The sequence below is a fragment of the Carassius carassius genome, chromosome 16 (genome assembly GCF_963082965.1).
Source record: "Carassius carassius chromosome 16, fCarCar2.1, whole genome shotgun sequence".
Taxonomy (NCBI): domain Eukaryota; kingdom Metazoa; phylum Chordata; class Actinopteri; order Cypriniformes; family Cyprinidae; genus Carassius; species Carassius carassius.
The window spans coordinates 4,822,755-4,840,960 of record NC_081770.1 but is presented as its reverse complement, the minus strand read 5'-3'; the positions used below and the strand labels follow the sequence as shown (position 1 = coordinate 4,840,960).

General features: G+C 36.2%; 1 protein-coding gene across 1 annotated transcript in view; it reads left to right on the top strand.

Annotated features, from left to right (window-relative positions):
* LOC132159484 (uncharacterized) overlaps window positions 1-18,206 on the top strand; it is a 280,693-nt gene that overhangs the window by 190,447 nt on the left and 72,040 nt on the right. The window contains exon 3 of the mRNA XM_059569007.1: window positions 5,573-5,869. Within this exon, the coding sequence (XP_059424990.1) occupies window positions 5,573-5,869 (297 nt within the window). The remainder of the gene's footprint in view (window positions 1-5,572; window positions 5,870-18,206) is intronic.

Genomic DNA, 18,206 nt, shown 5'->3' with positions numbered 1-18,206 from the left:
GCCAGGTCGTGCTGAAAAACGAAATCTTCATCTCCATAAAGCTTTTCAGCAGATGGAAGCATGAAGTGCTCCAAAATCTCCTGATAGCTAGCTGCATTGATCCTGCCCTTGATAAAACACAGTGGACCAACACCAGCAGCTGACATGGCACCCCAGACCATCACTGACTGTGGGTACTTGACACTGGACTTCAGGTATTTTGGCATTTCCTTCTCCCCAGTCTTCCTCCAGACTCTGGCACCTTGATTTCCGAATGACATGCAAAATTTGTCCAAAAGTCCAGTGCTGCTTCTCTGTAGCCAGGGTCAGGCGCTTCTGCCGCTGTTCCTGGTTCAAAAGTGGCTTGACCTGGGGAATACGGCATCTGTAGCCCATTTCCTGCACACGCCTGTGCACGGTGGCTCTGGATGTTTCTACTCCAGACTCAGTCCACTGCTTCCGCAGGTCCCCCAAGGTCTGGAATCGGTCCTTCTCCACACTCTTCCTCACCTCTTCTCGTTGTGCAGCGTTTTTTGCCACACTTTTTCCTTCCCACAGACTTCCCACTGAGGTGCCTTGATACAGCACTCTGGGAACAGCCTGTTCGTTCAGAAATGTCTTTCTGTGTCTTACCCTCTCGCTTGAGGGTGTCAATGATGGCCTTCTGGTCAGCAGTCAGGACAGCAGTCTTACCCATGATTGCGGTTTTGAGTAATGAACCAGGCTGGGAGTTTTTAAAAGCCTCAGGAATCTTTTGCAGGTGTTTAGAGTTAATTAGTTGATTCAGATGATTAGGTTAATAGCTTGTTTAGAGAACCTTTTCATGATATGCAAATTTTTTGAGACAGGCATTTTGGGTTTTCATGAGCTGTATGCCAAAATCATCAGTATTAAAACAATAAAAGACCTGAAATATTTCAGTTGGTGTGCAATGAATCTAAAATATATGAAAGTTTCATTTTTATCATTACATTATGGAAAATAATGAACTTTATCACAATATGCTAATTTTTTGAGAAGGACCTGTATACTTTTTTAAATACTGAATGAGGTTTGTTTTTACTATTTTCAAATTCAACTTTCAAATTTAACACTCTTTACAAACACGCGCATCCTCACGGCATTAAAATAATTGTGGGTGGGACCAACAGAAACTGGCCAAACATTATTTTGTATTGTAAGCACCTATAGAAAGTAGGAAAATTAATAAACTGCCTGTAATTGACCATGAAAACTCACATTAAATATAGTTTAAATCACATATAGAAGTTATAGTGAAACTGTACATTATAGTGAAACTATACGTTTATCATTTATTATCTTTTGATAAAAAACATTAATCTGGAAAATTACCAGCTTCTCACTGGGTTTGCCACAACTAATAATGGGTGGGACTTGGGACTCATTTGTAAGTCGCTTTGGATAAAAGTGTCTGCTAAATGACTAAATGTAAATGTATAAAATACGAACATATGCATTGTAACGAGGAGTCAGAGACATTCGGATCCATGTGCAATTTTTATTTAACGTAGAAGTACCAGGCAGGGTTCAGACAATAGCGTCAAGGATATCAGAGACAATTAATAACAAGGTCGATTACCAGGCTAGAATCAGGGCAGTCGGCAGACATGATGATTTATGGGGTCAGCTGTGGCCTAATGGTTAGAGAGTTGGAGTTGTTACCCGAAGGTTACAGGTTCGAGTCTCGGTGCTGGCAAGAGTTGTAGGTGGGTGAAAGAGTAAATGAACAGTGCTCTGTTGTAACATGCATGTATATATTTAATAAAAACATGTTATGTTTATATATTAAATATTTTTATATATAATATAAAATATAAGAATAAAAATGTATACATGTATATACATGTAAATATTTTCAATAATATACAGTATATATAAATATATACTGTATGTGTATGTGTGTTTATATATACAAAATACACAGTACAGACACACACACATGCATATATATATATATATATATATATATATATATACTCACCTAAAGGATTATTAGGAACACCATACTAATACTGTGTTTGACCCCCTTTCGCCTTCAGAACTGCCTTAATTCTATGTGTCATTGATTCAACAAGGTGCTGAAAGCATTCTTTAGAAATGTTGGCCCATATTGATAGGATAGCATCTTGCAGTTGATGGAGATTTGTGGGATGCACATCCAGGGCACGAAGCTCCCGTTCCACCACATCCCAAAGATGCTCTATTGGGTTGAGATCTGGTGACTGTGGGGGCCATTTTAGTACAGTGAACTCATTGTCATGTTAAAGAAACCAATTTGAAATAATTCAAGCTTTGTGACATGGTGCAGTATCCTGCTGGAAGTAGCCATCAGAGGATGGGTACATGGTGGACATAAAGGGATGGACATGGTCAGAAACAATGCTCAGGTAGGCCGTGGCATTTAAACGATGCCCAATTGGCACTAAGAGGCCTAAAGTGTGCCAAGAAAACATCCCCCACACCACCACCACCAGCCCGCACAGTGGTAACAAGGCATGATGGATCCATGTTCTCATTCTGTTTACGCCAAATTCTGACTTGACCATCTGAATGTCTCAACAGAAATCGAGACTCATCAGACCAGACAACATTTTTCCAGTCTTCAACTGTACAATTTTGGTGAGCTCGTGCAAATTGTAGCCTCTTTTTCCTATTTGTAGTAGAGATGAGTGGTACCCGGTGGGGTCTTCTGCTGTTGTAGCCCATCCGCTTCAAGGTTGTGCATGTTGTGGCTTCACAAATGCTTTGCTGCATACCTCAGTTGTAACAAGTGGTTATTTCAGTCAAAGTTGCTCTTCTATCAGCTTGAATCAGTCGGCCCATTCTCCTCTGACCTCTAGCATCAACAAGGCATTTTCGCCCACAGGACTGCCGCATACTGGATGTTTTTTTCTTTTTCACACCATTCTTTGTAAACCCTAGAAATGGTTGTGTGTGAAAATCCCAGTAACTGAGCAGATTGTGAAATACCAAGACCGGCTCGTCTGGCACCAACAACCATGCCACACTCAAAATTGCGTAAATCACCTTTCTTTCCCATTCTGACATTCAGTTTGGAGTTCAGGCGATTGTCTTGACCAGGGCCACACCCCTAAATGCATTGAAGCAGCTGCTATGTGATTGGTTGGTTAGATAATTGCATTAATGAGAAATTGAACAGGTGTTCCTAATAATCCTTTAGGTGAGTGTATATGTTTACAAAAACTTTTTATTTTGGATGTGATAAACGGTGTTTAATTGTCTGACAGCATTAATATATATTAGTGTTGTCAGACGATTAATACCCATTAATCGCATCCAAATTAAAAGTCTTTGTAAAAATATGTGTTTTACACCTGCAGAGTAAGATGATTTAAGATGACTTTGATGACTTAGATGACTTTTGTAAAACACTTGAAAACACTGGTGTTGACGGAGACACATTACCAAGCCTATTTGTTTTTGCTAATTTTACACTGGTTTTGATTTAAACTTTGACTTAAATTGCTTCAGACAAGCTGTTTGCTGATCGTCTGAACTTTGCCTGTTCCTTTTGAGTTTGAAAACACAAGATCAACAAAAACTCTGTTTATTTTCTGTGATGTAAAAGAGGATGGACGTCTGAAAGTAAACTGAGATGAAGGTTAGGGGAGGATTCGTACACAACCAGATAAATATCACAGTTCACTCATATTTAAGACATTCTAAAGGATAATATCGTCAGCTTTTCAGTGGACTGATGAGGAAAATGGCAATCAAATTAGTTTTGTTCTGTTTGTGTTTGTGGCATCTGGATGGTGAGTTTGAATGTGTTTTTATGGCTTCAGTTGCTTCTGTTGTGATATCATGTAATAAACTAGTGGTTAGAGTAGTCAGAGATTATATTTTATTTTTTTACTGTAAAATCAATTCAGGTGTGAACTTAGTTATTAGTGATTAAATAAAATAAATATGAAGCTCAAATACCCAACAGCATTCATTTTAGTGTGACATTAAAGATTAAAGTAAAAGCATCTTCATTTACACTAGTGACCAAAAGTGATATCTTGAGGGGATTGGTCTATTTTTTTTTTTTTTTTTTTTTTGTGAATCAGTTTCTGTCTCCCACGTACTTGATTTAATCCCAGCTGTTTCCTGTGTTTCCATTGACCCAAGTGTTTCTAGTCTTCCCATCACACTGTCCCGTATAAATAGTTTTCCCTGTGTTCAGTTTAGCATCTTGTATTGCTCATTTCTACATGTGCTACGTGAGTTTCCTTAATATAAATAAACTTCTCTGGATTGATGTACTCTTCGTCTCCCTCTGTTCCTTGCTCCACACTCCACTCCGTAGTGCAACCCTGACAGCAAGCTGGAATGAACCATCAACATATGAGGAAATATTTTTTTAAAAATTAATATGAGGAAAGAAAAAAAAAACTACAGCATAATCAGTTAATAATATTTTGTTGGTTCTCTCTTGTCTCTCTTTCTTTCTATGACAGCTTAGCCAAAAACTATCTTCACAAAATTCGGTATGTTTCATTGTATTATCATTAATAAAATGATTGACTCCAAAAAAAAAAACTGCTGAATATGCTTACAAAATCTATAACCAGTTTAAAAGTAATCTTAATCAAGTTTGAAGATGTCAGTTTTTGTAGTCATGACATGACTTTTGGCCACTACTGTACTGTTGTTATTATCTATATATATAAATGCGTGTGTATATATTTTTTTCATTGACCATATTTTGTCTTTTGCTGCAGAATATTATTAACTTCAAAATCAAAGATTTAAAGTATTTTAGTGATCAAAATCAACATCAAGTGATTTTAAAACGTCAATATGTGATACACTCTGCAGATGTGTTTGGTCAGGAAATTAAGTTAATGAAACCTGGAGATTCAGTCACTCTGAACTCTGGTCTTACTGAAATGAAGGATGATGATGTGATTCAATGGAGGTTTGGATATGAAAATACTTTAATAGCTGAAATCAATAAACGGGTCGGCAACCTGACTGTATATGATGATGTTCTTGATGAGAGATTCAGAGACAGACTGAAGCTGGACAATCAAACTGGATCTCTGACCATCACAGACAGCAGACACGAACATGCTGGACTTTATGTACTGGAGAGCAAGAGTGTGAGGAAGAGTTTCTTTCTTAATATCATTGGTGAGTTAAATTTATGGTGCATCATCTGTGCACCTGAATAAACAAACAATCAAAGAGTAAGGGAATACTAGAATAATCAAATATCTAAATTAATAACATTATGTGTTTTATTGTCATGTGAAATTGGCGTCAGTTTAAATTCAAAACTGAAATCAAATTGAAGCTAAACTAATACAAATTAAGTGAACTTTGCTGAAGCTCAAGTAAAAGACCTTCATGCAGAATACTGTTGGATTCAGTTGTTTGGTCAATGATTGATCCTTAAATCAGCACAAACATACAGTTATTAATCCAAACACCATTTCTGTTCTTTTATATAATTCATTTCAAATTTACACTTCAAAAGTTTTACTTCAGTAAACCATCAGATAAGACTCTGAATCTGTGATGAAACCTGTTTCTGTTTGTTCTCTGTGTGTTTTTGATAATGTAGATGAAATATTAATGAAGGAGGGAGATTCAGTCACTATAAACTCTGATCTTACTGAAATAATGGACGACGAGATTCGGTGGAGGTTTAGAAGTGAAAACACTTTACTAGCTGAAATCAATAAACAGACCAACAGCATGACTGTATATGATGATGTTCTTGATGGGAGATTCAGAGACAGACTGAAGCTGGATGATCAAACTGGATCTCTGACCATCACAAACATCACAACTCAACATGCTGGAGCTTATGAACTACAGATCAAAAATGAGAAAAAGAGGTTCCTTCTCGCTGTCTATGGTGAGTTATTTGTTCCATCGTTTTATTTTTTTATCACCAGATACAATATTTTTTCTGCACACTATTTTGCTTTTTTCTGTCTGTTCTGTTGTTTTATATTATTATTCTGTTGGAGATTACATTTAAAACTAATTACTTGAGTAAACAAACATGAAGGATTTAAATTGCATTACTTTGTGACAACCCCTTTTCTGTTTGATCCAGATGAAACATCAGTAAAGGAGGGAAATTCACTCACTATAAACTCTGGTCGTACTGAAATAACAACGGGTGAAATGTTTGTGTGGTTGTATATGAATGAAATTACTTTTATAGCTGGAATCACACCATGGGTCAATAATATCACTGTGTATGATGATGTTCTTGATGGGAGATTCAGAGACAGACTGAAGCTGGACGATCAAACTGGATCTCTGACCATCACAAACATCACAACTCAACATGCTGGACGTTATGTGCTCCTGATGGAGAGAGGACCGATAATTCAGTTATTAAAAGCTCTCAGTGTTTCTGTCTATGGAGAGTAGAGAGCAGATCCAAAAGAGCTGAACAAGAGCAAGCACATACTCACACATCAGAAACATAAAGGATGATGTTATTTCTTATATTCTTTATATTTATCCTCTGATATTGATGTGGTTAATTTTCAAATGCTCAGATATGCTCAAAGTATCAAATGCAAGTATTTGTCATGGTCAATACTGAAGATTACCAAAGATGCTCGCATTCAGTAATTTTTCATTTTTGATTTCAAATGTTCCTCTCTTGCATTGTTATTATTGTACACATTCAGTTTGAAGGCTTTGTCTATATATCTGTCAGATTAGACACACAGATCTCACTTTTCTGTCTTTTTGTCATCTGTATTTGCTTGCCTTTATCAATAAAGTGTTCTCGCTCTGAGGCTCTGAGGTTCTGAGAGTCTTTCCATAATTTATTAAAGTTGTCGAGCACCTCCTGGAGGAATACAAAGGTAATCAGTGCATATGAAGTTTTACATTATTAAAACATTTAATTATACATAAATGTTTACATTATTATTAAACTTATACAGATTAAATGTCATTTGTATTACTATTAAATTGTTATTTTTGTAACTCTGCAAGACTTTCTGAAGCAAATCACATATACAGCTAAAACATTACAAATTGTATGACTTGGTGAGCTAAAAATGTGATTTCCCAACTAGAAATTTTTAATGTTCTAGGAACGTTTTCAGCGGCTAGTTTTATTTTAGTTCCCAGAATGTTCTGCTAAAAATTAGGATAACATTCTCAAAAAACATTCTAAAAATGTCTATTGATAGCATTGTTACAACATTATTCTCTAACATTCTAATAAAGCTTCCCATCACACTAGATGTGAACTTACATTGCTCAGAAGTCAAACTGTTGGTTGAAAGTGAAAACCCAACCTCTGTTTGGTGTCAAACTCTAGTGTAAATAACTCCAAAAACAGTATTACCAACTGCACTTATTACAAGATTTATTTCTGTCATAAGTGTAAAAAAGTTCTTATTGAGTTTAACAGAGGTGTTGATGGTTTATTGAAAATAATGGTTTAGTTTGACGTCACCATTATGGTGATCAGTACTTAGGTAGTATGATTCTTTTTCAGTGTATCTGTTCATTTAACCACTATAACTATATTTGTTATAGCACAAACAGTGCGAGAAAACTGTCGTCAGGTGATGTTGGTTACTTGCTGATATTAAAACTTTTTTTCATGTAGTGATCTGATCAACTGGTTTTATCTGGAGCTGAATCTATGCTATTAATTTAACATTAGAGTCTAGAGAAGATGCAGTGCATAAGATTCTACAAGTTCATATCATATTTTGTCTGTTCTTTTTAAATTACATTGTTAATGAACTAGAGACTGCTTAGACACACAGAGACCTCAATAATTAGTGTATGAATCTCAACAATGGTGATAAGCTTCATGCCGCAATGCATTCTGGGTGCCATGGATGAGTTTTGCATGATGTACCCAGAATACATTGCAGCATGAAGCATGTCACCATTGTTGAGATTCATACACTAAATCTTGATCTTTGTGTGACAATTTTTTTTTTAAGTGCTTGAAATAATCTGCTTTAAATTCAGCTGGGTCTCATGCGCTTGAGCCATTAGGCTGTTTTCATAAAAAATATGCACTATACATTATAATGGGTGAAAACAGGCAAACAGACCGCATATGTGTTGTATTAATCAATAGCATGTTGTATTAATCAATAGCAAGCAACCGGAGTCGTCTAACCACATGTTCTCTTGCTGTTTTTGCTATAAAAAAGATTACAGCAGCTAAAGAACATCACTGACAAGTAAGTGTCAAATTGCACAACTAAAGCCCACACTTACCACCATTATGGTGACATCAAACCAAACTATTACTTTTAAACAGACATCAACATCCAACATCTAAACATATGTTTAAATCTTAATTAGAATGTTAGGGGATAATGTTCTAATAATGTTATAAATAAACATTTTTAGAAGGTTTTTAGATAACGTTATCCTATCTTTTGAGAGAATGTTCTGGGAACAAAAATAAAACTACCCGCTAAAAATATTGTTAGAACAATCCATGGGAATGTTTAGAACATTTTTAGAATAAAAAAATTCTAGCTGGGTTTGTAGATTAAGGTGCTTCAGGTACTGTTCTAGAATTTAAAGCAGCAGACGCGTGTGCACTTAGAATGAACAGACGACATCGATCACTGGTGAGGATGATAATATCGTTATCTTTATAGTAGACTTCGATCTATTCCTGCCTAAAAGGCCATTAGAGAAACTCTGAAATAAGTCTGAGAGAAAAAACAATTGAGACATTTGATAAGAAATGAAGAACAAATGAGCTGAAGACAGTTACAGGAGAGAGCAGAGGCAAACACTTAGGATCTCACAATAAGAGAAAACTATTTAATGTCAGAGTGGAATGAGAACAGCTCACAGAGTCCAAGCATCGGAACTGACACAACATCAGAGCAGAGAGTTCCTTGTAGAGTGCGCCGAAGAGGGGCAGGAGTGGAGAAGCCAAAAAACACAGTTCTGGTAATGTCAGGCCAGGACCTAGGGAACAGAAGTCTGGTGAAACGAGAGGCTGAGAGCAAGCAGAAGAGAAGACAAACTGAAAACATTAAGCTGCACTTTGAGCCTATGAAAACACGACAAGACAAAACACAACAAGTCTGGGAGTAGGTCACGAAGAAAGTGTAGCATGTTCACACCACAACAGTCAGACACAAGACTACACATGAGGGGAACTTAAAAAGGGAGGGAATTATGGAATAAACAAGCCACAGGTATGATGGCAGATGAAGTAGTATATTATAAATTATAAAAACATTATATTTAACATTATACATAAATATTTACATTATTATTTAGCTAATACTCATGAAACATCATTTTTACTTTTTATTACTATTAAATTATTTTTGTAACTCTGCAAGATTTTCTGAAGCAATTACATATACATTACAAATTGTATGATTGTATTGAATAATGTAGCTACATTCAAACAGCAAAAGAAAAGAAAAAAATCCATGATAGCATTTCCACGACTTTCCAAAAGAGGAGTAAATGTAGAGTACGACGGCGTTTTAGTGCCACGTTATTTTTATTTTTTTAAATCTAAGATTATGGGATTGAAGTCATAATATTTCAAGAATAAAGTAGAAATTACGAGAATAAACAAAAAAAAACTACAAGAATAAAGTAGAAATATTATGAGAATAAAGTCAAACTGTTTTGAGAATAAAGTCGAAATCTTTCGAGAATAAAGTGTACAATTAAGTATTATTTCCAACAGTCCCCGTGAGGTAACCCTATTACAAAAGGGTTAAATAAGAGAGCTACAGCGCCCCCCAAAGGAATGTCAATTGGGTGTGTGAGCTCATGTTAAGTTAAAAGGTTGTTCCTGTTCAGTCTGTCAATAAATATCATATTCTTGATATTAAGCTGTTTCCGCGAGTCATTAAAATGGACTCTTCTTCATCCCAGTAACACGACGCAGCCACTTAGACGCAAAAAAATTCAAATCAATCCCTTGTGGCCTGAAAACTTCTCCCAGTGCTCTCAGTCCAGGCCATTTGCATGAGCAATAAAGGCTATAATCTCAAAATATTATAACTTTTCTACAATTTAGATTCTTGAATCATTTCAACTTTTTTATTTTACTTTTTTTTATTCTCAAAACATTGAATCTTTATTTTCATAATATTTTGACTTTATTCTCAAAATATTTCCACTTTATTCTTGTAGTATTTTGACTTTATTCTCTTAATATTTCGACTTTATTCTCGAAACATTTTGACGTTATTCTCGTAATATTTCATTTTATTCCTACCCCAAAGGCCATCAGAGAAACTCTGAAATCAGTTTAAGAGGAGAAACATTTGAGACATTTGATAAGAAACGAAGAACAAACACTCTCAGGATCTCATGACAAGAGGAACTGTTGCTTAAAAATACTTTTAACACGTTATGGGTCAGTTTATTTCTGTTGAAAATTATGTAATTGATCTACAGGAAGCTGAGGCCTACTGGAGCTCAAAGTGTGATGTATGAAAGAAGCTGTTTGATCAGGGGTCGGCAACCTACTACACCACACGTTACCAACAGTGGCACACAGAGGGATATTCACTGGCACTTGAGCAATAGAGAAAACTGCATTACGACGTACATTTTGAGGTAATAATATCTCATAGTGAAAGCCTGTTAGGAGCTATAAATACTTGTATTATTAAGTTTTGTGTGTTAACGTTGAAAGAGAGCAAGGAAAGATTTTGCTGCAAATCATTTAATATTGGTCAACTGTTTTATAAAATAAATTTAAATTTACCTTTGTATTCCTCCAGCTATATCCAGTGATGCAAACTACATAACTTTATTCCCCCTTAAATATGGTCATTTTGAGAGAGAGAGACTGAAGTTGCTTGTGTATCTGCGTCTGTCCCTCTGTCACATCTTTCTTCAACTCAAGTTCAAGTTTTTATCTGATCATTTAAAAATGCTTGAGTACTGTATACATACAGCATGCATTAAAGTCGCCATTAAATAAAAATTTAAAATTCTTATGTCTTTAATGGAATCCTGTAGTGTTTATTTTTAATAATTTATCCATGTACCTTCATTATTATTATTTTTATATATGCATGTGCCCTAGTAATCTTTAATCAAAACGTTGACCTCCCCCTCAAAACGACTCTTCTCTTCCGGTCACAAGCTAAGGCACAAGGGCAGAGCTAGTGACGTGAGGGGTAAACTCTCAGGGAAAAACTAAAGCTGATGCTTCACTTTATAGAAATCAATGCATCGACCAGTGCTGACACAAGCCATGGGGGAGTACACTACCCTTAAAGTTGAAAGGATATTAGAATATAACCACAACATTACTCTTAGGACATCACAAACTATTGTTTTATGAAAATGACTTAATCCAATGGAGGACTCGGTCAGTCATTCAGGCAGACTCCCTTCCCACCCGGATTGACGTCACAATAGAGACAAATCGCTACTTCTGTTGTATGGTGTCTTTAAAAAAGGGGTGGATAGGGATTGGTACAATGGTTAACCACAAAAATGAAAAATGGCACATAGTGCCGAAAACGTTGCCAAGCTCTGTGCTAGATGGTCACATGTATTAACACTTGTAGTTATTTTAGATGTTGGTAACATCATTTTATTACAGTGGAGCTTTACATCAGTGTGTCAGTCATTTCTTTGAAGAGTTTGTCTATTCATATTTAAAGACGGATACCTTTTGAAGATGTTTCACCGATTTTGGTTCTGTTTGTGTTTGTGGTGTCTAGTTGGTGAGTTTAAATGTGTTTTTATGACTTCAGTTGTGTCTGTCTGGGTACCATGTAATACATTATTTTTAATTTAGGTATGAATACTCACCAAGACTGGAATTCTGACATAATTTTGTGTGTATTTGGCCATATAAACTGCAGAGAACTGGATTCAGTGCACTTAGTTTTTTTCTGCTGCTCAATTCACTTCATAACATTAAGCATGTCATTTTTATATGTAACAATCTTGACTGTTCCCTGCTATCTAAACAGTTTAAAACATTAGGTGTGTGCTCTAAGCAGACGGTTCAGTGTTTGACATTTTACTTAGGGCTGTGCGATTAATTGTAATTGATTTTTGATTTAGATTATGGATTTGAATGATAATTCAACTCCTTAACGAGTCATTATATTTTCTAATATTTTGCCTGGCTTGGGAGGAGCGCGTCAGATACTTAGCCTAATCAATACTGGTGGACAACAATCAAGTAATAAATACCACAGTATACATACTGCTGACTTACCTCTATCCATTGACGGTTTATCAGCATCCCTCCTCCACCCCATCTCCTCACTTCAAGTTCATTTTACAACTAGACGGGGAAGGGGGGGTACTCTAGGTTCGGGCCATTCCCGAGCTTGGAGCCCTTCACCGGGACAGCATGACAAATACGCATTCCATTCCTCAGCTAATCATATGTAAGCGTGAACTCGTGAAATGTCTCTAGGTAATACAATTGCATAATCCCCGCCTCCCCACAAACACTTCTCTAGTTAGTGTGTTTACATCGTGTCGAGAAGATGCTGTGTTCTGCACTGTGAAAGCAAGTTTATTTTGTTTTCATTGCCGATAGATAATGATTAGAAGAATCGGTGGTTAAAATTATTTTTTCCACAATACTACAGCAATACAATTCAAACCTTTTGTTGTGTGCTCATCATTCGTGAGGACAGCTTCTCTAATCTTCACTTTAATTTTGGCTTCTAAAATACTTTTTTAACCAACCAGCATCTCCAAACCACAAACTGTAAGTGTGATTGCTACGTTATATGTAAATTTTCAATGGAGTGCTCGAAGGCTAAGTTTACATTCAACCAAATAATCCATTTTTAATCGGATTGACGGCTGTTCAGATTGAGCTTGTTCAGAATTAAATTTTGATCAGATTGAAGGAGGTGGTTTATTCCTCTTCTAATATGACTGAGAGTGCATGTAAACACTCAATGGGATTGAACCATGAAACTGAAAAGACTGCGCATGTGCAATGACACAGAAATGACGTATGATGCACGGAACGAGCAGCTGTTCCTTTTGAAGTGTTGCATAAATGTGTGTCCTGTCATTATAAAACTCCTGTGAACTGTGAAGTGGAGCATGACAACCTTGTTTTGGATCCTCATCCACAGGCAACCCATTTTGGGCACAGGGAGGGCCACTTGGAGCACTATATTATTGTTTTGATGACTGCTATGTCAATGGTAGCCATGGTTGCCAGGTTTTCACAACAAAACATTCCCCATTACTACTAGGCAAAATATTTTGAGCCCATGCCCCTTTGAGGTCCCTTTGAGTGCCCTTTTTCCGGTCTGATCTACGATTCCTGCCAAGGGAGACCCCCATGTATAAGGGTGTCTACATTTAATGTATTCCTCCCCTTAATAGGAATGCTTCTCACTGTAAAACCCGACAAGTTAACTTAACTCAAACCGTTTGAGTAAACCGATTGCCTTGACTGTAATACCCGACAAGTAAACTTAACTTAAATGGTTTGAGTAAACAGATATCCTTAAGTTATGTTAACTCAAACCATTTGAGGAAACCGATTGCCTTAAACCATTTAAGTTAAAAAAAAAACTAACAGTTATGAGTACTCTGAACTTAATTCAGTTGAGTTCACTGAAAGAAGATATACATTGCAATTAAGTGATTAACTGAGTGATAATTGTGAATTAGTGATGAACAGCTGCTGTTAACAAACAGAATCACTGAAGAAAAGAGAAACACAAGAACTACTACAACTGACTTCAGACCCAGCCTTAGATGAAATCAACTGAAATAAAATACATGAAATCTCTCAAGATCTGATTAAACAACTCCACAAACAGCATCACCAGCTCCACTTATTAATAACCAGACTGACTTTATTTCTGTCAGATGTCTACAGAAGATCTTATTGAGAATGAACTAAGGTTTAGATGTTGATTTATTGTTTCATTTGAAGTAACCATGTAAGAGATCAGTGTTTGCTTTAGTTGGGCTCTTAACCCTTTATTTCTGTATTAGTTCTTTTTCTGGCTGTTGGGATCTTATGTTTCTAAAACATATTTGTTCTAAATCAAAAACCCACAAAAAGTATCATCAAGTGTTACACAAAAACACAAAGGCTGCTTTTATCCAAAACAACTTACAGTGTTTTCAGGCAAGCATATTTTTTCCAAATCTGTACCTAGGTGTTAGTTGTTATATTGTATATTGGTGAAGATAATCATTCGTTATTGAAGTGCTTGGAGTCTATTCGCTGATGAAACAAGTGTTGTGTAATTAGTTGGATTGATTATAGTAAAAGTGATGCTAAGAGCCAGTGGTTCTGTAATAATCAGTTAATATAAAGACTTTCCAAACAGTTTGGTCTTCTATGGTACCAATTAGTCACACACAGACATCAATAATGGTGACCATAAAAAAAACATGCTGCAATGCATGCTGGGAGCCATGGATGAGTTTTGTACTAAAATAGTACCCAGCATGCATTGCAGCATTGTGTGTGTGTGTGTGTGTGTGTGTGTGTGTGTGTGTGTGATTGCTGTCATAGAAGAAAGATGTATAAGCACAAGATAATTGAAAAGTCCTTTTTGACTGATTATGAAAGAACCACTGTCTCTTTGAATGTTTTTTATTGTAAACATCCGAACTCATTCTGGAACACCTATTCCGCCTGATTTTTGACTCTGAACAACACCATAATTGATGATTGTCATCAACAAAATGCTGCATAACAACCAATATCTGATAATATTCTCTCTATGATTTTGAGTTATAACAAACATGTCTCATAAACACATGGTTACAACAATCAGAGAAAAATAAACTGAGACAAAAGTCAAGGGTCTACCCAGTAAGAATTTTTTTGTTCTAAAAATTTTTTTATAACATTATCAGGCAGTGTTCTATTAATGTTTTTAGCGGGTAGTTTGATTTAAGTTCCCAGAACGTTCTCTTTAAAGGTAGGATAACATTGTCTAAAAACATTATAAAACTGTTAAGTGAAAACATTGTTATAACAGTAGTCACTAACGTTTTTTGACCCTCAAAAAGGTACATACATGTACCTTGAGGTCCAATAATAAGCCCTATGGGGTACGTTAGTGTAGATTGTACCTTGGGGGACAGATATGGACTCCTACTGTACCCCTATTTCTGATCATTCTCTGGGATCGAAGCCATGATACCATGATTACATATCAAGGTATAACACAATAATCTACAAACTGAGCTACACGAAACGCAAATCAGAGTGCAGATAAAAGATTACAAAACATTAATATGAAAAAGACCTTTTGCCTATAGGGGCACAATTGTAGTATACGCTCTGATGGGTCGTATTACATTTTTGAATGAGCCATTTTAGGGGGGCGTGGCAGAGTCTTAAATTTGATAAAGAATATCTCTTTGGATTTGAGACTTTAGTCCTTGTAACTTTACAGATCTTCTTCATGCACCAAGAGCTTGTAACACTCCAAGGAGAAAGGAAAAACTGATATGACCCCTTTAAGTAATATGCTTATTATTTACAAATATGTCTTATGTTATCTCAAAAAATAACATATCATGAAATAATCAAACAGATCCTGAGTAAATGTTTAATACATAGCGAGTTAATATATTATTGATCATTGAAATGTCAACATTGTAATATCTCAAACATCTGTGCATTTAAACAATGCTCAATTGGTACTAAGGAGCCCAAAGTGTGCCAAGAAAATATCCCCCACACTATTACATTATTCTTGTCACTTCATATAACTCAGATTGCATGTCTGATGGCAGATGGAGTATTCTGAAGACACATTTCATAACTTTTATGGACCTTGACATGGTTATTTACTTGGCAGTCTATGGGACAGTCTCAAGCCTCCAGGTTTTCATCCAAAATATCTTAAATTGTGTTCCGAAGACAACTGGAGCTTTTACGGGTTTGGAACGACATGGGGTAAGTGATTAATTACAAAAATTTCATTTTAGGGTGGAGTATCCCTTAAAATACTAATGAACAACTAGGAGTGTGCGATATGACAATTTTGGATCATGGACGATAAAAAGGTCTCCACGATCTGCTTTTGAAGAAATATCATAGTATCGTGCTACAGTGCACATTCTATCAGCTGCAGTTCTGGAGCCTCCGTCATATAGGCTGTACAATGCCACATGCATTCACAGCAGTGTTAACTCAGCAGTAAAGTTACTCATGTGCTAAGCGTGTTCTTTTAAATGTTTCATTCGCGTGCTGGTCTGACCTGTGCTTTTTCTGAGCGCCGCAAACAACCAAAGGGCATGCGCTAAAGCCTGTCAGATAAAACAATAAAATAAAACAAAACACAAAGAGAGAAAAAAAAATCACACTGCTCTTGACTGGAGAAATTGAATACAGTTGCTTTAGGAATCGGTTCATATAGTATTTTATTTTTATATTTGTTCATTTAATTTCTTGAATGGAATGGAATTCTTCCTTTATTTGTATGTCATGTGTAGTTGTAATTTATATCTTTGTCATTCTTTTATCCTTGTTATTAAAAAATAACAAAAGAAAATTATCCTCGCCCTCCTTGGTCTAAATATCTTCCATTCTTTTTTTTTTCTGTTACCTTGAAAGGATTTGTCTTTATATAGGGAAATTTGTTTGGATGTAATTCTCAGACAACTTGCAAAATAATAAAACCAACATGACAAAGAATTGTGATAAAATCGTGATATTTCAAAAAAAAAAAAAACATTTCCATATCGCCCACCCTCATTTGTTATCTTGAAACATTGTAACAATGTTTTATTGTTATACAGGTGCATCTAAAATTAGAATGTTTTGGAAAAGTTCATTTCAGCATTTCATCCCAAATTGTGAAACTCGTGTATTAAATAAATTCAATGCACACATACTGAAGTAGTCTAAGTCTTTGGTTCTTTTAATTGTGATGGTTTTGGTTCACATTTAACAAAAACCCACCAATTCACTATCTCAACAAATGAGAATATGGTGACATGCCAATCAGCTTATCAACTCAAAACACCTGCAAAGATTTCCTGAGCCTTCAAAATGGTCTCTCAGTTTGGTTCACTAGGCTAGTTTGGTTACTAGTGGAAATCACAAAAATCAATTGCCAATAAGCTGGCTGTTCACAGAGTGCTGTATCCCAGCATGTTAACTGAAAGTTGAGTGGAACAAAAAAGTGTGGGCAAAAAAAGATGCACAACCAACCGAGAGAACCACGGGCTTATGAGGATTGTCACGCAAACTGGATTCAAGAATTTTAGAGAATTTCACAAGGAATGCACTGAGGCTGGGGTCAAGGCATCAAGAGCCACCACACACAGAAGTGTCAAGGAATGTGGCTACAGTTGTCGTTTTCCTGTTGTTAAGCCACTCCTGTACCACAGACAATGTCAGAGGCATCTTACCTGGGCTAAGGATAAGAAGAACTGGACTGTTGCTCAGTGGTCCAAAGTCCTCTTTTCAGATGAGAGCAAGTTTTGCATTTTTTTTTCGGAAACTAATGTCCCAGAGTCTGGAGGAAGGCTGGAGAAGCTCATAGCCCAAGCTGCTTGAAGTCCAGTGTTAAGTTTCCACAGTCTGTGATGATTTGGGGTGCAATGTCATCTGCTGGTGTTGGTCCATTGTGTTTTTTTGAAAACCAAAGTCACTGCACCCGATTACCAAGAAATCTTGGAGCACTTCATGCTTCCTTCTGCTGACCAGCTTTTTGAAGATGACAATTTCATTTTCCAACAGGATTTGGCATCTGCCCACACTGCCAAAAGCACCAAAAGTTGTGTTGGTGTGCTTGACTGGCCAGCGAACTCACCAGACCTGAACCCCAGAGAGAATCTATGAGCTATTGTCAAGAAGAAGCTGAGAAACCACAAACTGATCATCTCCATGCCCAAATAAAGTGATTTTGCTTTGCCAGAATCTCCCTGACATGACTGCTTCAGCATTAAACTGTGTTACTGAAACCACACCTTCTTTCTTTTGTGTGAACATTTGGGTGGCATTATGAAAGAGCCTGTCCTCCAACAAAAAATGACCATATAGGTCGTTTGTGCAAGCACCTTATTATGACCTATATTTACGTTTTAAAGTTAAGCGGCCTCTAGCGGGCGTAAAAATAATGACAGTATCGTGTTGCGGCTGTCATCATGAAATGACGTATTAACGTCATTACCAATCAAAACGCAAGTTTATTTAAATGTAATTTGTGGACTTTTTACACCGATCTCACAGTAATTTGCAGGCTTATTCATTCGAATGACCACACCTAATCCCACCC